The sequence below is a fragment of the Ovis canadensis genome, chromosome 15, assembly GCF_042477335.2.
Source record: "Ovis canadensis isolate MfBH-ARS-UI-01 breed Bighorn chromosome 15, ARS-UI_OviCan_v2, whole genome shotgun sequence".
NCBI lineage: Eukaryota > Metazoa > Chordata > Mammalia > Artiodactyla > Bovidae > Ovis > Ovis canadensis.
In genome coordinates, this window is record NC_091259.1 from 31,681,470 (window position 1) to 31,708,102 (window position 26,633).

Below are 26,633 nucleotides of genomic sequence, written 5' to 3' on the forward strand. Positions count from 1 at the left end.
ACTGAGGCTGAAGCTGAAGCTCCAATACTTCAGCCACCTGATGCGAGAACTGACTCATTAGAAAAAATCCCTGATGCTGGGAAAGATGGAAGGCGGGAAGATAAGGGGACGACAGCGGATGAGATGGTTGGATGGCATCTCCGACTCAATGGACATGAGTTGGAGCAAGCTTCCGGAGTTGGTGATGGACAGGGAAGCCTGGCTTGGTGCAGTCCCTTGGGTCGCAGAGTCCAACACGACTGAGCGACTGAACTGAACTGAGCCAGTCTGTCCACACGGTGGCAGTACTGCTCCACACAAGGTAGAGATGGGCGGCACTCTCCCCCTGGAAGTCAAGGCCCAATTCCCCTTCCTTTTTCAGGCAGAGTTGACCTAGGATCCACAGAAAGGCTCCAAAGGAGGACACTGTTCAGAGTCGCCCTGTCTTTCCCAATGGAGTGGGAGACGTGGGAGGGTTGGACCAGCCTGCGAAACCGCTGGGGCACCCAGTACTGAGGTTGATACATCCATGACATGGAGCTAGGGCCAGAGGCTCCTGGGATAGTCCTGGATGAAGTTGAAAACAGCTCTCTTTCTCTCAGGGAAAGCTGATACCCGGGAGGCAACTTAGTGAGATGTGATATTACAAACTGGCAAGAGTGGGCGGGAGGTGCGGGGATACTCAGACCAGGTTTCACATCTTGGCTCAGCCTCTGGCAAGTAACATGACCTCCCTGGCTGCATTTCTTGTCTGTGAAATGGGAATAGGAACTTGCAAGGCCATTGAGAGAATGAAGTTAAATAAATCTTACAAACGACATAAGTGGGATGGTCAGCACATAGCAACTCAGCGAGTGTTGGTTGCTATAGTCATTGCCACAATTGCAGTTGTTAATAGTTGAGATGTCATTAATTGTGCATAGAAATCCCAAGAAAGACTCTTGCCCGCTATGGACACACAGACTAAATCTGTGACTGGATCCTGAAATTGTTTCTCTATCTCTAATAAGGCGAGAGAGCAAAGGGTGGGTCCAAGAGGCAAGAATTTTAGCTGTTTTTCAAAAAATGAACATATGTTTGGGGGCATAAACTCAAATGTGGTCTTTGAATTCTCTTTAGGGATGGAAGGGACAGCGCTGAATTCCTCGTTTCTTTCCCCACCAAATCTTGAAGCCAAAGTAACCCACTGAACTGTAGTCCCAGCACCCTTCATGAGGGGGTTGCCCAGCAGGACAGCTTTGTAGTCTGTTCGGGTCCAGTCTCCAGGCTGACCTTGTCTGCACCTTCTCCTGCCAGGAGACAAACATACAATTCCTTTGTTCCTCATGCAGTTGTCCTCGGGGGAAAAAACACATTTTTTTTTCTTCTTTATTTCTCCTAAGTTTATAAAGTATGATTGATGAGAAAAGGCAAACAGCTAGACCTGTTTACACAAAAAGAGAGAAGAGTGAAAGAGAGAGAGCTTAAATGATCTCCAAGTCCAGGTTCATTACACAGTGAAAATGACCAACTGACTGTTCTCCAACTTTTTACTGAGGATGTAAAGAAAAAGTAAAATTTAAGTCCCACACAAGGGATTTAGGTCAGATGAAAGTAGCAGTTGTGAAAGCATGATTCATCAAGGTTCTCTAGGGGGAATATATTTGAAACGTGTCTCCTTTCCTGGTGGCTCAGTGGTGAAGATTCATCCTGTGATGCAAGAGACCTGGGTTCAGCCCCTCGATTGGGAAGATCACCTGGAGAAGGAAATGGCAACCCACACCGGTATTCTTGCCTGGGAAATCCCATGGACAGAGGAGCCTGGAAGGCTACAGTCCATAGGGTTGCAAAGAGTCAGACACAACTGAGTGAAAAACAGCACATGAATTTTAAGTCTGTTTTCCTCAATACTGGCAGACTTTGACACTTAAAATATTAATCATATAAAATGTGTAAATAATCATAACCTATTAATATGTCAGCGCACAAGGTCCCTAGGTTTTGTCTTTGTAGCAAGCAAAGAACAATGGTCCGCATGGGCACGTTGGACATGAAGGGCTATGCTGTGCTATGTAACAAAGGAGTCCAAAATATTTGCTGATCACAGGAAATGTCTGTTCCTCCCTAGTATCGCATGTCCAGCAAAGGTAGATGGGCATCTCTGGTCCTTGTCCTCTCATTCAGAGCCTCTGGCAGACACACACTCCGTTCTCTGGCTGCAGAGCAGGGGGAAGGGCTGGCTCCGTACGGTGAGCCGCACTCTGGCTCTTAAAGGCTTCTGCCCATTTCTCTTCTTCTGACCACAGTTACAGCACTGAGCAAGTCACCTGACCACAGAGAGGTAAGATCCTTCTGTACGCCTACCAGGAGGAAACCCAGCTTCTTTGTGGGCAGTTCATCACCACCCAGGCTTCCTAGGACTTCTGACACTTTAAAGTGATCAGCCTCATACTGCAATGTATTTTGTGACTATCACAGCATTTGTCCTCCAGCATGGAGCTCCTTGGGAAGACTGAAATAGAGAAACTATAAGCACTGTTAATCCTTTTCCATCTAGAATAACTTAGATTTGAGCCTTTCTCCATGCAGAGCAAGAGATTAACTCACTTCTACAACACATCTCTTTCTTATAGTTCCAACTGAGCACAAGGTGCTGGGAATATTAGGACAAAATAAAGCAAAATCCCTTCTCTTAAAAGATTCGTAGTCTAGTTATCCTGTTGGGTTTATCAGAATGGGGCTTGGAGTGAGGTGTGGGCTTGACAGAGACCCACGGAGATGTCACCAAGACGGAGGTGACTTTGAAGATGCCTCAAGAGCCTGTGGAGGCTGCCTTCTGTTATTCCAGCCTGACCTAGGAGCACACACACCTTTCCTCTCTTTGGCATGCCTCCTGCTGAGAGCTCTCTCCTGTGTCTTGCCTGGACTTTTCCCTTGTCTCTCCCCTACTTCTCACTCCCTGTGGCTCCCCTCCCTGGTACTCTGGGCCCTGCCCACATCTCTGATGGTCTCGTCTCTTACCACTCCTGCCTTGAACTTCTCTGTTTTCTCACACGTATTTCCTGCCTCCTAAATTTCTGCTCAGTCTGTCCCCTGTGCCTGGAACACTCCCCACACACTCAGCTTCCACGTTAACTGTGTCAATTGATATTTCTATGGGCACTTGCCCGACACCATTTTCTCTTCCTTAATGGCTAGACTGTCCTAATCACATGGTCCTGGAACAATCTGTTTATGCATCCACCTTCCTTACTGGGCTGTGAGGACTGGGGCTCTACCCCAGACTTACAGTAGGGTTAAAGCAAATACTCCAGGGATGTTTGTTGATACTTCTGTTGCAGAGAATTATGATGATCAGTGAAAGATACTGAAGCATGAAAATATCCCATATTTAGGACAGGATTCAGAATGTGTGTGTGCGGGGGGAGGGGGGGTGGCTGTAAAATGGAAATATGACTTTGAAGAGAAAAAAAATAACTTCTAACATAAAACATTAGCCGTGTGCTTTAATTTAAAGGTTGTTTGGTTTGGGTTTTTTGTTTTTTTTTTTTTTTTGGTGCGGACTATTTTTAAAGTCTTTAATGAACTTGTCACAGTATTGCTCCTGCTGTTTATGTTTTGGTGTTTTGGCCATGAGGCATGTGGGATCTTAGCTCCCAACCAGGGATCAAATCTGCACCTCTGCATAGGAAGGCGAAACCTTAACCACTGGACCACCAGGGAATTCCCTCACATGCTTTTTAATTATGTGATCTCAGTGCCAAATTTCTCTGGTGTTTGAGTTCTTCAGACAACAAATTATTTAAAAGTTGACATGTTTTATTTAAAATATCAACATTTCTATTTTGCATGACATCATTTGGACTATTTGAAAAGATGTGTAATGAAAAAAATTGGAAATCAAGTTTAAAACAGTTGAATAAATGAATTGTTGTTCAGTCATTCAGTGGTTCTGACTCTTTGCGACCCCATGGACTGCAGCATGCCAGGCTTCCCTGTCATTAACCATCTCCCAGAGCTTGCTCAAACTCATGTCCATTGAGTCAGTGATGCCATCCAACCATCTCATCCTCTGTCATCCCCTTCTCCTCCTGCCTTCAGTCTTTCCCAGCATCAGGGTCTTGTCTAATGAGTTGGCTCTTCACATCAGGTGGCCAAAGTGTTGAAGCTTCAGCTTCAGCATCAGTCCTTCCAATGAATATTCAGTACTGATTTCCTTTAGGATTGACTGGTTTGACCTCCTTGTTGTCCAAGGGACTTTCAAGAGTCTTCTCCAACACCACAGTTCAAAAGCATCAGTTCTTCGGCGCTCAGCCTTCTTTATGGCTGAGTAAATGAACAGTGCCTTGCATATCAGATAACATTAGGTTTCACTGGGAGTGACAGAAAACCCAACGTAACAGTTACTCTAACAACATAGAAGTCTTTAGAATCCCAGAACCTGACATATCGTTGAGGGTAAATAGCTTTGCTACCCAGAAGTATGGAGTTCAGTAGTCCAAACCAGTACAGCAACTCCATGATCATCAGTCAGTCCACGAATTCCTTCCACCTTGCGGCTTTCCATCTTCAGCATACCGCTTCTAACTCATGGCCCAAAATGACTGATCCAGCTCCAGCCATTGTGTCCACATTCCAACCGACAAGAATAAAAGGTGAAGAGAAGGAAAACTTTTTTTTTTTTATGACATCTAGAAGTAGCACCCACCACTTCTGTTTATATTTAATTGACCCAGTCGTGTATAAGGAGAGCTGGGAAATACAATCTATTCTAGGCGTTTGTGCTTTGCTAAAAATTGGAGGATATGAAGAAGAGGAGAGTAACTAAGAAAGGACAACTGATTTATTCAACATCTACATTTGAATAACTCATGGGCATCTGGCACTGAATATAAATCTGAACTCATTATCTGGCTCCCCACCTGATTCTCCTCCAGTTTTTTCCATCTCAGCCAATGGAGAGCCCTATTCTGGCTCAAGCCAGAAACCTAACGCCATTGCTATTATCCCCTTGCTTTCAATTCTCCCTCCAAAACACAACTCAAATTCATCTAATCCCCCTATTCCCTCTACCAATACACACAGTCAACAACCTCTAACGTGTCTCCCAGTGTTCCTCTGGCCTCGATCCAGATCATTCTCCACATTGAAGCCAGAATGATTTTCTAAAATGAAAAATCTGAGCATGTTGCTCCTCTCCAAAAGTCCCTTGGAAGCTGGCACTTAAGGGGGAGACTTGGAACCTGTCAAAGGCCCAGTGTGGTCTTGGCCTGGCTTCATCTTGCACCGCTAACTTTCTGCGCTCCAGGCTACAGCCAAGCTTGGTCTCCTGCTGATGCTTCATCCTTGTCAGGCTCTGTCCTGACTGTCCATGCAGCCCCTTTGCTTCCACCTCCTTCTCCAACTGGCCAATGCCCACTGATCCCTTAAGACTCAGCAGAAGCATCATGTCCTCAGGGACAATCTCCAAGGTTTGAGACTAAACTTTCTTAGTACCCTTTGGTGGGCTTTCCAGGTGGCACTAGTCGTAAAGAACCCACCTGCCATTGGAAGAGACGTAGGACCCTTTGGTACTTTTGTTTTTCACTCTTCACATCTTACAGTTCTTATCACAATGAGAATTTAAGTGATTATTTGCTAATTGAGCGTTAACACCCCTTAGATGATAAGCTCTTTGAGTCTGGGGACCAGATATTTGTGATAGTTAAATTTATGCATTGACTTGGCTGGCCCACAAGTACTTAAATATTTAGTTAAACATTATTCAGGGTTTGTCTATGAAGGTATTTCTGGATGAGGTTAACACTTGAATCAAGAGCCTGAGTAAAGCAGACCTCTCTCCCCAGTGTGGGCGGGCCTCAACCAATCATTTGAAGGCCTGAACAGAATTCTCTCTCTCTCTCTGCCTGACTGTATTTGGCTGGGACCTTGGTCTTCTCCTGCCTTAGGACTCAGACTCAGCCTGGCACCTACACCATCATCAGCTCTCCTAGTTCTCAGGCCCTTGGACTTGTCCTGGGATTCACTCTATTGGCTCCTTGGGTCTCCAGTTTGCACAACTACAGATGACTGTACCCATCTGAATCCAGAGTTCCAAAGAAGAGCAAGGAGAGATGAGACAGGCTTCCTAAGTGACCAATGTAAAGAAATAGAGGAAAACAATAGAATGGGAAAGACTAGAGATCTCTTCAAGGAAATTAGAGATACCGAACATTTCATGCAAAGATGGGCTCAATAAAGGACAGAAATGGTATGGACCTAACAGAAGCAGAAGATATTAAGAAGAGGTGGCAAGAATACACAGAAGAACTATACAAAAAAAGATCTTCATGACCCAGATACCCAGGATGGTGTGATCATTCACCTAGATCCAGACATCCTGGAGTACAAAGTCAAGTGGGCCTTAGGAAGCATCACTATGAACAAAGCTAGAGGAGGTGATGGAATTCCAGTTGAGCTATTTCAAATCCTGAAAGATGATGCTGTGAAAGTGCTGCACTCAATATGCCAGCAAATTTGGAAAACTCAGCTGTGGCCACAGGACTGGAAAAGATCAGTTTTCATTCGAATCCCAAAGAAATGCAATGCCAAAGAATGTTCAAACTACCGCACAATTGCATTCATATCACACACTAGCAAAGTAATGCTCAAAATTCTCCAAGCAGGCTTCAACAGTACGTGAACTGTAACTTCCAGATGTTCAAGCTGGATTTAGAAAAGGCAGAGGAACCAGAGATCAAATGGCCAGCATCCGTTGGATCATTGGAAAAGCAAGAGAGTTCTCGAAAAACATCTACTTCTGCTTTATAGACTACACCAATGCCTTTGACTGTATGGATCACAACAAACTGTGGAAAAACAGATGGGACTACCAGACTACCTTACCTGCCTCCTGAAAAATCTGTATGTGGGTCAAGAGGCAGCAGTTAGAACCAGACATGGAACAACAGACTGGTTCCAAATTGGGAAGGAGTACATCAAGACTGTATATTGTCACTCTGCTTATTTAACTTCTATGCAGAGTACATCATGAACTCTGGATGAAGCTGAGCTGGAATCAAGATTGCCAAGAAAAATATCAATAACCTCAGATATGCAGATGACACCACCCTTATGGCAGAAAGTGAAGAACTAAAGAGCCTTTCGATGAAAGTGAAAGAGGAGAGTGAAAAAGTTGGCCTAAAGCTCAACATTCAGAAAACTAAGATCATGGCATCCAGTCCCATCACTTCATGGGAAATAGACAGGGAAAACAATGGAAACAGTGAGAGACTTTATTTGGGGGGGGGGGGGGGCTCCAAAATCACCACAGACAGTAACTGCAGCCATGAAATTAAAAGACACTTGTTCCCTGGAAGAAAAGCTGTGACCAACCTAGACAGCATATTAAGAAGCAGAGACATTATTTTGCCAACAAAGGTTCATGTAGTTAAAGCTCTGTTTTTTCCAGTAGTCATGTATGGATGTGAGAATTGGACTATAAAGAAAGCTGAGCACTGAAGAATTGATGCTTTTGAACTATGGTGTTGGAAAAGACTCTTGAGAGTCCCTTGAACTGCAAGGAGATCAAACCAGTCAATCTTAAAGGAAATCAGTCCTGAATATTCATTGGAAGGACTGATGCTGAAGCTGAAGCTTCAATCCTTTGGCCTTAAATGTGAAGAACTGATTCATTGGAAAAGACTGTGATGCTGAGAAAGACTGAAGACACGAGGAGAAGGGGATGACAAAGGATGAGATGGTTGGATGGCATCACCGACTCAATGGACATGAGTTTGAGCATGCTCGGGGAGTTGGTGATGGACAGGGAGGTCTGGTGTGCTGCAGTCCATGGGGTCACAAAGAGTTGGACACAACTGAGTGACTGAACTGAAGCGCAGATGGTGCACTTTACAGCGTCCATGATAATGGGAGCCAGTTCCTTAGAGTAAATCAGTCTCTATGAGTCCATTGTCTCTTGCTCTAAATCCTACGACTCCCTGGATAATAACCAACTTAGCCCTTTGGACTAGGCGCCTGGCGCTTTAACCAAAATTCATGAGAAAGTGCCATTTCTCCATGTCACACATGAGAAAACTCAAGATGAGAGTCGTCATGTAACTCTCTTCTCCGAAGATCTCATTTATACCAATAAGCAAGCCTGACTCTCCGGAGTACCACTGTTGACCTTGCCCGTTTGGAAGTGACACCACCGCCCCTACCCCAATCCTAGAGGAGAAAGAGGTGAAAACGTAGCGCTCATTTAGGGATCAGCGCAGGTCACTTGGGCTTTCCTGCCCGCCTCTTCCACCTTTCCTTCATGCCAATCAGAGATCCCTAGCCTGAGCTGGCCCTGAACTTGGCGGCGTGCTCCCGAACTTGAGCGCGGGGGCGGGGCGGGGCGGGGCTTCGGAGATGTGGCCACGCCCTCCTTCGGCCCCGCCCCTCCCCGGTCAGAGTCGGTCACCGCCAGCCCACAGCCGCCATTTCCTGTCTGGACGGGGGCGCGGTCAGGTAACTGCAGCGGGGTGGCCCAGCCTGCGCACGTTCAGGTCTGGTCCTGGTCGCTCCGTCAGAAGTGAGCAGAGGACGCTGGTTTGGGCTCCAGAGGACGAGATGGGATCAGCTGTGGGCTTGGACTCCTATGGCGGGCCCTGGGCGGGTGGACGCTGTGGAGCAGTTGCTAGGCAACGATGTCGCGTCCCCGCCCTCCTGCTCTGGGTGAGCGGGGCGTGTCTGGGCCCCAGCTCACGTTGAGGATCCAGGCTATCCGTAGGTTTCTAGCCGGTGAAGCGCGCACTGCAGAACTTTTTGGGCCTCACTCCGCCCTGACCTTCTCTTCCCGTCGTGTGTTTGCTGGCTAGGCAGGGAGCGCCCTCAGACCCCGCCCTGGGAGCCGAGGGCTTGGTGCCTGCCCCAGGGTAGTTCTGAGCCGGCCTTCTGCCCCTCCTAACCTTGAGCACGTTAACTCACTCGGCTAGGCCTCAGTTCCACCGGAGCCTAAATTGTTAGAGCTGGAAAGAAGCCTATGGATCATTTAGTTAAGCCACAAGTCCCCTCCCCTGATTTACAGATAATGATGCCTCACAATAACCAGTCATCATCGCAAGTGCCTGGCGGTTTTATTTAGTCCGCAAATAGCCCTGTTTGCTAGAACCAATGAGGCTTGTAAGGCTCAGAGAGGTTGTGACTTTAGCTAAGGTAGCTCAGCTTATATAACTGGTAGAATCTCAAAGAGATCAAATAATTCACAGCTTGTTCCTGGCAGATTTGGAATATCCAGTCAAATGTGGCTTCGAAGACTACTATTAAACCTAACTGTAATCAGAATTACTTGCAGAGTGCTTAGAACTGTACACTTCTGGGTACTCTCTCAAGCTTACTGAGGGGCTCTGGGCTAAGGCTGAGGAATCTGTGTACTAAGTCAGTTTTTGCTTGATTTTTATGATCTGTGGGTAGACCTTTGGGAACCACTGGCCTTTTCACTCAAAAACAGCTGAGAGGTGATCCAGCTAAAGTACCTGGAGAGATGAAGACAAGGCTGGACTGTTAGGTTCCACTTTCTCAGTCAATTTGTAGCTTCTCTTCACTTCTCAGAAACAAGCCCGAGGCTTATATTTTAAACAAGTTTGAACATGTAGATGCAGATTACCTGTTTCTGGTTACCTGTCGCAAGATCAGGTCCAAACTTCTGGCTGGGCCAGCCTGTCAATATCAAGTGAAAGTGAAAGTGAAGTCGCTTAGTCGTGTCCAACTCTTTGGGACCCCATGGACTGTAGCCTACAGGCTCCTCCATCCATGGGATTTTCCAGGCATGAATACTGGAGTGGGTTGCCATTTCCTTCTCCAGGAGATCTTCCCGACCCAGGGATTGAACCCGGGTCTCCCACATTGTAGGCAGACGCTTTACCATCTGAGCCACCAGGGAAGTCAAGATCAAAGTCAAGGGTTAGTGTCCTCTATCCCTGGTGGCTTGTCAGCTGCTGTGCCTGGTCTCCTGCACACCAGGTCCCTTATCAGCAGTCGACGTGGGCTTTGTAGGGACATTTTGCAGAGCAGTTTCCCCATTGGAGGAGGCTGGCAGCTCTCTGGCAATATCACCACATGTAGTGAGTGTTCCTTGGCCTTAACAGGAGTCAGAATAAAATAGACCACCCGGCTTGTTATTCATGACTTTTGTAAACACAAATCTGTCTTTAAAATAATCACTTGGCTCTTGGTTTTAGCAGGCTAATAAGCCTGACAAATTCTGTTTAGCATTTTATTATTATTAATTTTCATCATGTATGCTGCTTCCCTCAGGGATTCTGGTTCACAATGGCTGACTATCAAGAGGAGGACTTGCAGAAATTTCTTAAAAATGTGGATGAAATCAGTAAGTACCAGTAAATCATATACAAATTAAATTTGACTTTAGGAAAGTGGAGTGACTAAAGAGAGATGATTACTCTAAGTTAGTTCCTGGGTTGCCTGACAGGTTTATGACTCTTAAGGAAACAAAAATGTCACTGAGATTAAACAGAAGAGGGTATTGAGAAACAAGTAATATTGAAGCCTGGGGCTAATATTTTCTGGCTGTTAATTGGTATCAGTGAAGCTGTTAATATTCTGATTGGAATTCAACCGCTCTTCTCCGTATTCTCTCCCCTTCTGTGTAGAAGCAGGTCAGAAGGAGCTTCCATTTCCCCATCACCAATGAGCCTAGCTCTTCCATTTGAGGTCACTCAGGAGCCTCATTGATCTGGAATCCGTCTTTTCTGGGGGCAGAGCCATTTCTGGTTTTGAGATGCAGTGCGTGTGTTTGTGTTAAGTCACTTCAGTCCTGTCCGACTCTGCGACCCTGTGGAGTGTAGCCCACCAGACTCCTCTGTCCATGGGATTCTCCAGGCAAGAACACTGGAGTGGGTTGCCACGCCCTCCTGCAGGGGATCTTCCTGACCCAGGGATCGAACTCGCATCTCTCATGTCTGCTGCATTCATAGGCAGGTTCTTTACCACTGGTGCCACCCGGGAAGCCCTTTGAGCTGCAGAGGCAGTCAAGTGGCCTCCCTCAGTGTCCATCACATTACATGGACAGCTCCTAATTGCCACACCCCGGCTCTATTCCCCTAGGCAGGAAGACCCTTCCACAGCTCAGACAAGCTCTGAGGACACACTGATCACATAGACCATCGTACAGGAGATTCCGGAGTACCCAGTCCCTGTTCAGGCTTCAGGGAGCATGTGAGGGTCAGTCAGTTCAGTCGCTCAGTCCTGTCCAACTCTGCGACCCCATGGACTGTAGCCCACCAGATTCCTCTGTCCATGGGATTCTCCAGGCAAGAATACTGGAGTGGGTTGCCATGCCCTCCTCTAGGGGATCTTCCCAACCCAAGAACCACTGGTGCCACCTGGGAAGCCCTTTGAGCTGCAGAGGCAAAGTCAAGTGGCCTCCCTCAGTGTCTATGACATTACAGGGGCCACACCCCTGTCCCTTCCTCTAGGCAGGAAGACCCTTCTGCAGCTCAGATAGGTGGGCTCTCGGAGGACACGCTGATCGCACAGACCACATGCAGGAGATTCTGAAGCCCTCAGTCCCTGTTCAGGCTTCAGGGAGCTTGTGAGGGTCAGTCAGTTCAGTTGCTCAGTCATGTCCGACTCTTTGCGACCCCATGGACTTTTTGAGGGTAGAAACAAGAAAACCGACAATAAAGCAAAACTTATCTGATAGAAATATATTGAAGTTGTTGCTTCTTACGGGCCGTATGGGTCCAAAGAATAAAATCGTTTTAAAAATAGTCCAGGCAGCTTCACAGATAACATCCTTGGTGTGTTCTTTGCGTTTGTCACAGGCCTCTCCTCTGCCCGTCCCCCGCATGTTGTTCTGGCCTGGCCCACTGCTCACCGCTTTCTCTGCCGGCGGTTTAGCCCAAGCATGCGGTCTTAGCTCCCACCCTTGTTGATGACCCCACATCTCAATTGCCACCAGCTGCGCTTTTGATCTGCAGCCTCTGTGCCAACTGTCACATCCCTGTGTCCCTCAAACACTAGGAACTTCCTGTGTCCAGAGTTCAGTTGATTGTCTCTTTCCTCTCTGTCCCCCACCACCCCAAATAAAACTTGTTTCTCCTACCCTCCCCTGCATTCCAGTCTCACTTGGTGGCACTATCATCCCCTAAATTTACAAGTCATACTGGCCTACCCCTCCTCTCTCAGCCCTGAATTTAATTAGCCCTCAGATTTGCTTGCTTCCTTCAGCTCCGTCCTCTCCCAACTTCCCTTTGTTCTGCTTCTCTAACCCAGACTATTTCAACAACCCCCTGATTGGGTTTCCTGCCTCCAGGCTCACACTCCCCACAGAGTAATGTATCTAAAATGCAAATCTGACCCAGACACTTCTCTGCTTGGATTCTTCCCGCAGTCACAATAAATCTCAAGCTCTCATCAGGACCTGAGTCCTTCCGTGACCCTACCCTTGCCTCTCGCCTCTCCTTACCTCACACTTGAGCAACAAACTGCTTCTGTTGCCCACACACCCCCCTGAAGCTCCTGCTCTGCCTGTTGGCTTCCTTCCCGCTGCCTCTCCATCTTTCTTTATCCGGCTAACACTCATTCATACCCCAAGTTCATTCCTTATCATTTATATCAATACTGTCTGTAGAACTTTCTGTGATGAGAGATACGTTCTATAATCTGCCCTGCGCACGATGTAACCAATGGCCGCAGGTGGCCACGAGGGTTTGAAATGTGGCTAGTGCTACTCATCAAGTGAGCTCCCCTATTGCTTCATTTATCTGTAGTTGTTGTTAAGTCGCTGTCATGTCCAACTCTTTTGCGACCCTGTGGACTGTAGCCCACCGAGCTCCTCTGTCCATGGGATTCTCCAGGCAGGAATACTGGAGTGGGTTGCCATTTCCTTCTCCAGGGGATTTTCCTAACCCAGGGACTGAACCCATGTCTCCTGTTGGGCAGGCGTATTCCCTACCTCTGAGCCACCAGGGAAGCCCCAGGGGTCAAACCTTCATCTCTTGCCTCTCCTACATGGGCAGTCAGACTTTTTACCACTGTGCCACCTGGGATGCTCTATTTCATTTATACATAATTTAAATGTATATAGTCACATGTGTATAGATTCTATACATTCATTTCTTGGGTGCTCATTATGTATTGAGTGTTGCTAGACCCTGGAAAGAGCAGCAACAGTGAATAAGAACCATCTTCCTTCCTGATACCTACAATCCAGTGAGAAAAGGCAGGTATTAAACAAGTAATTTCAGCTGTGGTGTATGCTACAAAGAGAGATTTGTAACATGCTAAACATGCTAAGGAATCTAACTCAGTTAAGGGAGTTGTATGAATCTATCTGGGCTGCTGTAACAAGATACCGCAGACTGGGGGACTTAAGCAACAGAAATTAATTCTTGCCATGGTCTGGAGGTCAGGAGTCCATGATCAAGGTGTTAGGTTTAGTTTCTCCTGAGCCCTCTCTCCCTGGGTTGCAGACCGCCCTTTTCTAACTGTGTCCTCTCATGGTTCTTTTCTCTGTGTGTGCACAATCCTGGCGTCTCCTCCTCTTCTTGTATGGACACTAATCCAAATGGTTTAAGGCCCCACCTTATGACCTCATTAATCTTTCATGACCTCTTTGAAAGCCCCATCTCCAAATATAGTCACAGTGCAGGAGTTAAGACTTCAGCATAGGGACTGGGGGAGAGGGGCACAATTCAATCGACAAATGGAGGCTTCCCAGAAGGATGAGATTTAAGCACAGATCTGAAGTGTGAGTAGGAGTTGGCCATTGGGGAGAGATAGCGGAGTACTGTAAATGAGGAGAAAGTAGGTAGGAAAGCTGAAAGTTAAGAGAGAGTGTGACACCCTTGAGAACCTAGAAGATGAAGTGTAGCTGGAGAGAAGAGATCAAGGAGAGAAGGGTCTCATCTGAGTCCAGAGAGGCCAGATCCGGGAAGACCTTGACAGCCATGGTAAGGAATTCGTGTTCATCCTGAGAGCAATGGGAATATTTTAGAGGGTTTACTGGGAGTGGAAACATGGTCAGATCTACATCTTAGGTAAGTCACTCTGGCCATGGTGTAGATGTAGACGAGAGGAGAGAAGAATACAGGTGCCGAGAGCCAACTAGGAGGCTGTCACAGTGTTCTAGGGAGAAGAGAATGGGGCTGGAATGGACACAAGCAGTTTGAAGAGACATTTCAGACCTTATTTGACAAGCTTTAGTGTTGATGGCTAAGAGGGCAGAGAGAAAGCAAAAGCTTACGAATGAGTCTGAGAATCTTGATTGAATGACAGGTGGATGGTTGGGCCATCTGCTGAGGTAGGGGCATTTGAAAGAACAGTTTTGGGAGAAAGAGGATGGGCAGGTCAAGTTTGATGAGTAAGGCATCCCAGTGAAGATGTTCAGAAGGCAGTTGGCTTTGTGAGTCTGAGCCTGGGAGAGGAGAGTAGCTGAGGAGTTTAGCTTAGGAGGCACTGGGATCTGCATGGCACACAGAGCCTTGGCAAAGAGCAGGAATTCCTGAGAAGCTCGGGCAGAGAGAGGAGGGCTCAGGCAGAGCCTTGTGGATCATCATGATTTAGAAGATATGTAGGAGAGGAAAAGCAGGAGCAAGCAAAGGAGACCAAAAGCAATGGCTGGAGAGGTAGGCAGAAAATTGGGTGAAGTTCATGTTATGGAAGCAAAGGGGAAAAGATCGTCTCATAGAGAAGGAAGTGGGCAGCATTTGTCAGATGTTTCAGAGAGCTTGATCAAAACAGGCACTAAAGAATGATCACTAAATGTAACAACATGAAAATCATTTGTACCTTTGGTGGGAAAAACTTTGGAGCAGGAGAAACCAAACTGTAGTGGACAGAAGAGTAAGTGGGATCTCCATTTCCAGTAATATTACTGGTGAGAGACTCTAAAATCCCTCCCACATACTACAATACATCTAGAAAGGCTGGATAAAACATGATAGACACGAAGCTTTTAATTTGTTGAGCATGTTTGTTAAAATGGAAAGAGTTTCCATTATAAGAATAGAAAAGCAAAGCATAGGATCTAAGCTTGTAGAGGGTAAAAAAGGAATAAAGAAACTCAGTGACTCCAATGAAGATAGGAAAAGAAGGGAAGAAAATGTAAATACAAGACATGAAATATAGTAAAAATTAGTCTAAACATTAAATCAATAATAGTAAAATAAATAGACTAATCTCCAGTTAAAACAGATTGTCAGATTGTATTTTTTTTAAATCAGTTATTGTGCTGTATAAAACAGACACATTAAAATTAAGGACTCAGAAAAGTTGAACCTTCAGTTCAGTTCAGTCGCTCAGTCGTGTCCGACTCTTTGCAACCCCATGAATCCCAGCATGCACTCCTTTTCCTATTTGGAACCAGTCTGTTGTTCCATGTCCAGTTCTAACTGTTGCTTCCTGACCTGCATACAGGTTTGTCAAGAGGCAGGTCAGGTGGTCTGGTATTCCCATCTCTTTCAGAATTTTCCACAGTTTATTGTGATCCACACAGTCAAAGGCTTTGGCATAGTCAATAAAGCAGAAATAGATATTTTTCTGGAACTCTCTTGCTTTTTCCATGATCCAGTGGATGTTGGCAATTTGATCTCTGGTTCCTCTGCCTTTTCTAAAACTAGCTTGAACATCAGGGAGTTCATGATTCACGTGTTTCTGAAGCCTGGCTTGGAGAATTTTGAGCATTGCTTTACTAGCATGTGAGATAAGTGCAATTGTGCAGTAGTTTGAGCATTCTTTTGCATTGCCTTTCTTTGGAATTGGAATGAAAACTGACCTTTTCCAGTCCTGTTCATCACCATCTCCCGGAGTTCACTCAGACTCACGTCCATCGAGTCCGTGATGCCATCCAGCCGTCTCATCTTCAGTCGTCCCCTTCTCCTCCTGCCCCCAATCCCTCCCAGCATCAGAGTTTTTTCCAATGAGTCAATTCTTCTCATGAGGTGGCCAAAGTACTAGAGTTTCAGCTTTAGCATCATTCCTTCCAAAGAAATCCCAAGGTTGATCTCCTTCAGAATGGACTGGTTGGATCTCCTTGCAGTCCAAGGGACTCTCAAGAGTCTTCTCCAACACCACAGTTCAAAAGCATCAATTCTTTGGTGCTCAGCCTTCTTCACAGTCCAACTCTCACATCCATACATGACCACAGGAAAAACCATAGCCTTGACTAGACGGACCTTAGTCGGCAAAGTAATGTCTCTGCTTTTGAAAATGAAAAAATATTTGTGATGTAAATACTATCCAAAGGAAAGTAGATGTTGAATATTACTATCAGACAAAATCGACTTTAAAGCATAGACTGTAATTTCAAAGGGAAAATTCACAAGGAAGATAAAAATCTCTAAAATTGCAAACTTTCAAGTCCCTCCAGCTATTTGAAAAGCTGATAATTCCCATCTTATACAAATTTTTACAGAGAAGAGAAAACAGAGGACACCCCCTGATCATTATATGAAACGAGACACTGAAATAAAAAGTGTATATTACTAGAAGAAAATATAGGGACTTATTATTTATAAATATAGTTAGAATCTTAATTACAATGCTAGAAAACCAAATCCAGTGGTGAATTACAACATAATTTATCATGGTCAAGTTGGTCTGCCTAAAGAACGCAAGAATGGTTGAATACTAGAAAATGTATTAACGTCCTTTTAAATTTTAATATTTTAAAAGAGAAAAGCCATAAGATCATTTTAGCTGATACAAAAACTTGAAATAAGAGTTTGTTAGACTTCAAAGCCCGCTTATGATAAAAATTCCTGTCGACCGAGACTAGAAGGCAACCTGAAAGAATACTGACTGCAGCCTCATTGCAAACCCTCATGAGCTTGCGTGAAGCCACTTCAGTCGTGTCCGACTCTGCAACCCTGTGGATCATAGCCCACCAGGCTCCTCTGGCCATGATATTCTCCAGGTGGGAATACTGGAGTGGATTGCCATGCCCTCCTCCAGGCATCTTCCCAGCCCAGGGATCAAACTCACGTCTCTTCCATTAGGAGGCAGGTTCTTTACCGCTAGTGCTTCCTGGAAAGCCCTGCAAACCCTCATGCAGACATTCATACTTGTAGTGAACTAAGGATTCTCTTAAAAGTCCAGAACAAGACTCAGATACTAGCATTGCTTTTATTTAGCACTTTACTGGTTGTTGTGGAAATAAGGAAAATGGATAAAAAGTAGAGAAGTTTGAAAGGCTAAAACTCTAGTTATCTTTGGGCAACGTGAGAGTCTACAGAGAAAAATTCAAGAATATCTGTAAATAAATTATTAAAGAAGTAAATTGAGCAAGGTTTTTAGATATAAGTTTAGTGTATAAAGTTCAGTTGCATTCTTATATACTTGCTATACACCCACAACACTTCATCAACAATACCAAAACAAAGCCATCAAGATATATGCAGTGTTTTTTTTATGGAGAAAACTATAAATATAAAGAAAATTATAAATATATATGTTTCTAAACATATATAAAGAAATTTCTTATGGAGAAAATTATAAAATTGAAATTAAAGTTTTCTGTATGGATGTAAACAAATGATGAATAGATAAGTAAGTAAATAAATATGTAAGGTAAATCTCCATAGAGACTCATGGATATTTAATACAATACTATCATGTTTGTTTTCTTGCTCAAATTGTTTCAGTTTTGACCCCTGGGAGCTCTTTTCATTAAATTTTATAATTTTCTCCATAAAGGTCTTGCATACATTTTGATGGATTTATTTTGGTATTATAAATAAAATATTCTCCCCTCTAGGAGGTAGGGGGGCTTCTGTGGTGGCTCAGGTGGTAAAGAATGTGCCTACAGTGCAGGAGACCTGGATCTGATCCCTGGGTCGGGAGGATCCCCTGGTGAAGGGAATGGCTACCCACTGCAGTGTTCTTGCCTGGAGAGTCCCATGGACAGGCGCCTGGCGGGCTGTGGTCCGTGGGGTCACAGAGTCGGACACGACTGACAGCTGCTACTACTAGTGCCACCTGGGATAGATCAGATTCCCCAGAATGTTTCGTTTACAAGCCAACAAGCTGATTCCAGAGTTCACATGAAAGAGTAAAGGGCCACGAATAATGCAGAAAATTTTGCAGAAAAACAAGAAGGTGGGGTCCCCCTACTAGATGCTCAAGTTTTGTTATAAAGCTGTAGTAATTATGCATGGCAGTTTGGGTGCTGAAAAAGACAGGCCATCCGGTAGAACAGAAGGAAGAGCCCCAGAGCAGGTTCAGACATGCGACATAAAACAGGGATGACACAGCGTATCAGTGAGAAAGCAGGGACTCTTCAACAAATGGTGCTCCTGCCCTACACAAAGTCGCTCCAGGGGACTTCCCCGGTGGTCCAGTGGTTAAAGACCCCATGTTCCCACTGCAGGGGCACAGCCTTGATCCCTGCTTGGGTAACTAAGAGCCCTGCATGTCCGCACAGCCAAAAAAAAAAAAAAGAGCAAGTCGGCTCCAGGTGGATTAAATACCTTAATGAGAAAAACAAAATGTTAAAACTTTTAGAAGACACACAAGAGTGTATTTGTGAACTTAATATACACAAAGGCATAAGTCATAAGGGGAAATATTGATACATTTAACACATAGAAAATCTCTTCAATGGAAGGTTCCATAAAAACAAATTAAAAACACACCATACCCAAGTAGACAAATGTTTACAAATATGCATAACAGTCCAGAATATATAAAATACTCATAATAAGAAAAAGACAACCCAGTGGAAAATAGGAGCAGGCAATTCACAGAAAAGGAAATCCAGATGGCCTACAAAACCAATGAAAAGATGCTGGATCCCAGTCACATTCAAGAAAAGGCAAATGACAACATTAAGGAGATAAACGCATTATAGTGAAAGCAACATAGAAGTGTAACAACAAGTGTGAACAAGGATGTGGAGGCACAGGAACTCTTGTACACAGCTTGTAGGAATAAAAATTGATATAGCCATAGCCTAAAGACTATGTCACATGCGTGCATGGGGAAATAAATACATGTATTCAATTCAGCATTTATTTGCAATAGAAACGAAATTTAAAACACCTGGAGGTCCATCAATAAGAATGAATCACCTACGTAAAATAAGTAAAATGAATCAACTGCAACTATTTGTTTCAAGAACATATCTCTAAAGCATACTAAGAGAAAAAAGCTAGGTTGCAAAGAATGCACATTTTATTTTAAAAAAAAAACATTTATTTAAGATGTTTAAATACATGCATTTACACAAACTCTGTGAAGTAAAGTGAAGTGAAGTCACTGAGTCATCTCCGACTCTTTGTGACCCCATGGACAGTAGCCTGCACCAAGCTCCTCCATCCATGGGATTTTCTAGGCAAGAGTACTGGAGTGGGTTGCCGTTTCCTTCTCCAGGGAATCTTCCCAATCCAGGGATCAAACCCAGGTGTCCCACATTGTAGAAAGATGCTTTACCGTCTGAGCCACCAGGGAAGTCCACAGTAGGTGGATAAGTTTTGGGAGTCTAATAAACAGCATAGTGATTATAGTTAACAATACTGTACACTTTAAAGTTGCTGAAAGGGGATCTTAAATGTTCTCACCACTCACACAAAAAAATTGAAATATGAATATGTTAACTCATCTTGATGTGGGAATCATTTCTCACTGTATACCTGTATCAGATGACCATGTGGTACACCTCATTTACACATTGTCGTGGGTCAATTGTATCTCAAAAACCTGGAAAAAATAAAAGTCCTTCCCCATGAAATTTACTGCACCATCATTGGTATCGAATAGGGTCTTTCTTTTTGAAGACCTTACTTGAATGATTCACCTGATTTCTCCCCTAGCCAGTTTAATTCAGGAGATGAATTCTGATGATCCAGTCGTACGAGAGAAAGCGGTCCTTGAGACGGAAAAGAGACTGCAGTTCACAGAGGGGGACCAAGTGGAGGACGAGTGCCGGACCACCGTGAACAAGACCGTGATCAGTCCCCCACAAGCTCCCATGAAGGTGCCCTTTCCTTATCGTGGAGTTATCTATGTAGACCCAGCAAGGAAGTCTGCATGAAACAGGGGAAAGAGTGGTTTAATCTCAACTGCCTGGTGAGGCTGAAACAGACTTGTTCTTTAGAATCACTACGTTTTTCACAAGGTAGTATAAACTCATATATTTTTCTTGGTCTTTCTGAGTCATCCTTAAACAATCCTTTTGGTTAGTTTTAATGAAAATTTGGCCTCTCCACCCAGAGATTAGGACCATTTTTAAGCTGTTAATGTAACAGCTTACTAAGTCATAGTTCCAATTCATACAGCCACAGCTAGAGTCCCTGGTTTCTGCAGACTAGCCCCATAACAACTATGCCCATACACAGATCTCTTGATTTAAAGCCAGCCCCCTGAATTTGGAGCCTTCCAGTATTATGGTTAAAGGAAAGGACACTACTCCCCCATTGAAATTTATCTGCCTTCTTGGTTTGTATATGTATAAATAAGAGAGTAGTTTTTGAAATTTGTTTCTTTGTTTTTATGATAACGTCTGCCGTGCAGGATGCAGATGAAATAAACACAGGTAAGGACAGCGTCTCTGCTCCCAATGTGTGTTATTCATTTAAAGTCAGTGTTTATTGTGGCTTCTAAACCCGTACATTATAGCCTCTGGGCTTACAAACAACCATAAACAAAAACCTACTGATCACCCAATTCTGTTACTAGTGGTCAGAGAGGATGGTGCTCAGAGGATTTTTCCTGTGTTCTCCTGGCCAATCTTTTGTACACTGAATTCAGTTATTCTGCTTCATCCAGTTTACTCTTAGCTACTCAGAAGGATCCAGAGAGCTTCTCAGTTGCTCAGCTCAGCAGCTCATTATGCTAAGTGGAACCGAAAGAGTCTGTCTTCAAAGGAAAACTCTTTTAAAAGGCATAGTTCAAATTTGAAGCACAGACATAGTCATCATGTATAATAATACATCACACAGATTCCCATTTAATGTCAAATTAAGAAAATGTCATTTCAGTTGTCTCCGAAATCTGTGTGTGTGTGCACGCGCGTGTGCGTGTGTGCATGTGCCTACATGTGTATGCATGAAACGTGTGGCTCTAAAACTCTAAAGTGGCTTTTTTCTGAATTTGAGCTAAAGAACTTATTATAGTATTTGGATTTTTCTTTTTTAATATTTGAAATCACTCTGTTGTCAGCAGCCTTCTTGGCATCTCTGGAGAAGGATGCTAAAGAACGTGCCAAAAGAAGAAGGGAAAACAAAGTCTTAGCAGATGGTAATTGTCAGTCTTTTCACTTTCTAATGGCAGGGATGATTTGTGCTGGAAAAAGCAGGGGAGTTTATGCTGCTGTCTGGGGACATCAAGATTCCCAGTCAGTGGGTTCAGAATGCGCCTGAGGCAGTGGGACCTGGCCAGGCAGAAAGCTGTTTCCTGTTTCTACCGCAACAGGCGGAGAGGCAGACACAGCCCTGAGATAGCCTCCACAGTCAGACCTGTTTCTAAAGCATATCGCTAAATGTAGCAGCACTAAAGGATGCTTGGAAAGTAGCGAGGGGTGGGAGTAAGGTACCAGTCCCTAGCCTGAGGCACAGATGCAGATGTGAAAAAGAAAAATGAAACAAGCAAACCAAGCTGGGAGAAAGTGAAAGTCGCTCAGTTGTGTCCGACTCTGCGACCCCATGGACTATGTCGTCCATGGAATTCTCCAGGCCAGATATACTGAAGTGGGTGGCCTTTCCCTTCTCCAGGGGATCTTCCCAACCCAGAGATCAAACCCAGGTCTCCTGCATTGCAGGTGGATTCTTTACCAACTGAGCTATGAGGGAAGCCCCATGCTGGGAGAAAGGAGAGAGGAAATAAAGGAAAAGAAAGAGCTGGGGTTGTGTGTGTGTGGTCGTGGGATGGGGGGATACATATTACAGAAGAATACTTTTAGCATTTATACCACTCAGTGCTATGTGCGCTGCAGATCCGAATGATTCCATATTTGCTAGAAAATTAGTCGTTTGAATCTCTTTATTAGACACTGAATGTGTAGATTTCACTCTTTGTGGCAAGCTTGGGATATTCCGAGCCTTGAGGCAGAAACATTTACTTTTTCTGAGAAGCTGCGTAGAAGACTTGGGGTGGATTTATATAAAAGAAATCGACCCAGAATGATCTGCAGAGAGAAGGAAGTGACAGGCCCCCTTTGGATGGATGGACATTCTAACCTTCAAAGTAGAGTTGGAAAATCAGGGCAGTGAAGCTTGAAAGAATTTTCCAGGGTGTGGGGAGAGCTCACCTGTATGACTTCTATTCTCACAGCCCTAAAGGAAAAGGGGAATGAAGCATTTGTCAGAGGTGATTATGAAACGGCCATCCTGTGCTACAGTGAGGGTCTGGAGAAGCTGAAGGACATGAAAGTGCTGTACACCAACCGAGCTCAGGTCAGTGAGGCAAGGTTGTGTCCACGGGATTTCCCCAGGGAACAGTAGTCATTAACCTTGTGGAAGCAGAGAAAGGTGAGACTAGGTGGTACCAGTGGTGTGGTGGTAAATGGCACCGGCTCTGGTTGGGTGGGGGTGGAGGCTGATTGCATGGAGCATTTGCCAATTTCCGTGATGTAAATACCCTCACTATGGTCCAGTTTCAAGCTACCAACTTGGACTCATTAAAGGAGAACTTGGGAATAGCTACACATAATCAGCTGTCTCCATAGTAAAAGTCACCCATCTCATCACTGATGGTCCCCAGGCACTTTACCCCATGTATGTACAGCTGAGAAAGCCAGTGGAATGAGATAGCCTGTGAGACCTTGGAATTCTGCCACCACTGACTTAGTTCATTCTCTTTTTTGATGCCAGTTTAAGGCTCCTAAGGGTTACTCTCTTGTTAATTTCTTACTCATTGCATGAATCCCTCCTTGATTAAGATTCTGTGATTGGGTATACTAGAGCTAATGTTCCTGAGCCCATTTCTCAGAAATTTTGAGTTTGTAAAACCCCTGATGCTGCTGCTGCTACTGCTGCTAAGTCACTTCAGTCGTGTCTGACTCTGTGCGACCCCATAGACAGCAGCCCACCAGGCTCCACCGTCCCTGGGATTCTCCAGGCAAGAACACTGGAGTGGGTTGCCATTACCTTCTCCAATGCATGAAAGTGAAAAGTGAAAGTGAAGTCACTGAGTCGTGTCCAACTCTCAGTGACCCCATGGACTGCAGCCTACCAGGCTCCTCCGTCCATGGGATTTTCCAGGCAAGAGTACAGGAGTGGGGTGCCATTACCTTCTCCGATACTTCCATTTAATATCACAGATGAGCTCAAATTTCTGGAACATCAGATAAAAATCATTACCTTGATGTTTATCATCTCCTTAATGAAGGGATGAGATGAATAGTTTTCAGTTGAAACAGAAATGTCACCTGTGACCTTATCTTTGAAAAGCGCTTGAGTTTGTGTATGGGAGAGCTGTCTCCTGCCCAGGCCTGAAAAATTGGCAGATTCGTGGACATGATTATCTGATGATCAGAGTATGTCAGCAGGACCTGGGTGAGATGAACTTGATGCCATGTCATTGACAAGGAGAGGATCCTCGTCAGCTCCAATTTTGTAACTCAGGATTAAGAATATCCTGCTGTGGTATGTTGAGGAAGAGTGCAAGAAATAGGACGTCAGCCATCCAAAAAGTCTGGACAGTGACAATGATTTAATGATAAATAAAATCCAAGCACAACGTAAACTCATTAGTTCACCAGTTTGGATAAATCAGTCTCAAGTTGAGGTGTCATTTACCTACCCCCATTTGTGGAGAAAAAAATTATTATAAGGAAGAGAATCGGTAAATAAAATGGCCAGAGGTTGATTTTTGCCAGGTCCATTTTATCACCCTCACAAGAGTATACACTTTTTGAGGGTAAAAACGGCCATATACTTTCCCCCCTAATGCTGTGCTTATAACCGATGTTCAACAAATCCTTAATAAGTTATATAACACTTGGTGGAGGCACAGTAAGTCCATTTGAGGGAGTGAGGTTTCTGTTGACACGTCAAAAGAAACAGCTAAATGCAAACAATTAATATGATAATTATAGTTCTTTTCTATTTATCGCAGATTTGGTCTCCAAACCATTTACCTACTGATGCTTATTCAGTCTTGTTACTCTGAAGTTACTTGAAAGCTGTAAAACTGAATTGCCTTTAGAATGTTACATAATGCAGACTTACATGTAATTCAGATGGTCTATACCCTGATTAATCTAAATTAGTTACATTTTTACTGTACTCAAGTTTAAGCAGTACTTTGATTAGTTCTGGAGAACCACATTAAGAATGACTGTGGACAAAAATAGGTAAATGCAATGAAAAGCTTTAGGGAGGCAAGTCCTTCCTCTTTCCCCAAAGAGAAAGCTTATTCAGAGACAAATAAATGCAAAATGTGCTGCCTGGTGTTAGCAACCATTTGAACCACTGACTATTTTTAAAATGCCTCCCTGTATGCATGCGGTGTTAGAAAACACTTAATAAGGACCCTGTGAATTGAGTGTCGCTGCTTGCTAGGGAGAAAACCTACCCTTTCATCGCTTTGTTTTTCTCCCGGAGTTAATGTTATGATCAATAGATTGCTGGTGTAATTTAGATAAATCAGGAGTTTAATTGCCATTTGGAAAAGTCATTCTTTTCAAAATGTGGAAAAACAAAAGCAAACAGGAAATTTAGAGGGTATTGAGTCCAAGCTTTAAAAGAGAAAGAGAAGGGAAAGTGAAAGGCTGTGTAGAGAAGTTGCTGAAGCCCATACAGAGTCTGCATCCTGAATGACAATGCCGTGAAGTCATGACCAAAGTTGTCTAGAAGGATGCTAGTTTCTTCCTCACATCCTCTGACTTCCAAATGAAACCCCAAAGCCAGAGGAAAGGATGGTGCTTTATATAGAACAGAAAGCTCAAAGAGTCATCATCTTCAATTAGTACCGAATCCCTGTTAATGAAAGCACTGCCTAGCAGCTTCCTTTCTATTGGTACAAAGAGCTGCCCAGCAGAAATTCCATTAACCTGCTGTTGCCTGCTCCCACCTCACTTTGGTTGACTGCTTAGATTTCTTGTGAATTATAACACTAACTCATAATTAGCTTGTCCATGTAGACATCTCATCCGATGTATTGTTCAGAATGTCATGGTTCCCTGGTACAGTTTTGGTCATGGGCAAACCTCCATGGAGTATTGGATCTGTTGTTGGTGACTAATGGGACCCTAGAGCCTGGTTTTCCTTTCTTCCAACAGGGTGATCACTGCTGCTTCTTAGGGAACTTTCTGAAAGAAGAGCACTTAAAGTCTACTTTGTGTATCTTGACAAGAATTTATTAAGCATCTTTCATATCCAGTAATTAATACAGAGGGTTTAATAGCCTTGGTGCAGACTTTCATTTGCTTATATGCCACAGTTCTTGGAAACTGTAAATGATCTAAATTCTTAAGTTTGTTCAGTTTGAGTGAATCACAGAATTCTGCGTTAATGCCTGATTTTCAAGATTTTCCCCAATTGTAGGGGATCCCAGAAGAGAGCTGCAAGGCATTTGAAACCAAGGGCTCCTACATGAGCTCATTTCCTGTATGAGCTCATTTCCTGTATAAACTCTTCCTTCTTGCTGCCCTCAGGAGGAAAGAAAGCAAAGCTTTATCTCGATCATATTTTGGTTACAGCTTTATTGAGGTATAGTTGCTATAACCAATAATTCCCCTATTGAAAATGTACAACTCAGTGGTTTCTATCCACAGGGTTGTGCAACCCTCACCACAACTGATTTTAAAAAACATTTTCATCATCCCCCAAAGAACCCCATACCCTTTAAGCTCCTCAATCCTTTTGTCCTCCCCCACAGCAGCCCTAGGTCACCACTAATCTACGTTCCGTCTCTATACACCTCTACACACCTGACTGCTCTGGGCTTTTCATGTCAGTGACATCATACAGTATTTATCCTTATGTGTCTGGCTTCTTCTGTTCCACAGTGTTTTCAGGGGGCATCCATGTTGGAGTATGCATCAGTACTCCATTCCTGTTTATTGCCAAATAATATTTTATTGTGTGAATCTACTGCATTTTATTTACCCATTCATAAGTTGATGGACATTTGAGTTATTTCTGCTTTCTGGCTATTATAAATAATGCTGCTCTGAACATTGGCATGCAACGTTTTGCATGAACATATACGTATAGTCCCCTTGGCTATATACCCAGGAGTGAAATTGCTGTATCATATGGCACCTCCGTGTTTTACGTTTTGAGGAAATGTTAGACTGTCTCCCAGAATCACTGCAGTTTCCACCAGCAGTGAATGAGTGCTCTGATTGCCTACATCCTCACCAACACTCGCCATTATCTGTCTTTTTGATCCCCTTACCCGTGTGGTTTCCTTCTGGGACATTCACAGCAGGGTAAGCTCCAGGAGCTGGCTTTTCCTTTGGATGGGTGTTTAGTGTGCTGGGGCTTTTCTGTTTGCCCCCCGGATCCTTCTGTGCCCTGGGGGACTGACCTCTGTGGACTGGCCTCTTGGCTCCCCAGCTTTCTAACTTCCATTTGGCCAGTGAGATCAGAAGGAAGGAGGAAAGTGAACTGGGGCTTTCTCCTCCAGCTTCCGCTCTACTAAAGGCCTCAGCTCCTCTTAAGCAACCTTCTTTACAAAGCAGCCCTCTTCAGTTTTGTCCATTCCCCCTCCTTCTGCCCCTTCAGGTCCGGCAGTGGTGCTGGCTG

General features: G+C 44.3%; 1 protein-coding gene across 5 annotated transcripts in view; it reads left to right on the top strand.

Moving 5' to 3' along the window:
* Window positions 1–8,392: 8,392 nt before the first annotated feature.
* Window positions 8,393–26,633, top strand: part of TTC12 (tetratricopeptide repeat domain 12) — a 50,922-nt gene continuing 32,681 nt past the window's right edge. For 2 of the 5 annotated variants that reach the window (XR_011249150.1, XM_069552961.1), the window contains exons 1-6: window positions 8,435–8,515; window positions 10,240–10,312; window positions 19,755–19,918; window positions 20,455–20,476; window positions 21,103–21,180; window positions 22,213–22,334. Coding sequence is in view for 4 of the 5 variants with exons in the window: in XM_069552961.1 (XP_069409062.1) it covers window positions 10,255–10,312; window positions 19,755–19,918; window positions 20,455–20,476; window positions 21,103–21,180; window positions 22,213–22,334 (444 nt within the window). In the remaining variant the exon portion in view is untranslated. Of the gene's footprint in view, window positions 8,516–10,239; window positions 10,313–19,754; window positions 19,919–20,454; window positions 20,477–21,102; window positions 21,181–22,212; window positions 22,335–26,633 lie in introns of all 5 variants that reach the window. The other 3 variants (XM_069552963.1, XM_069552962.1, XM_069552964.1) reach the window with 3 other exon arrangements.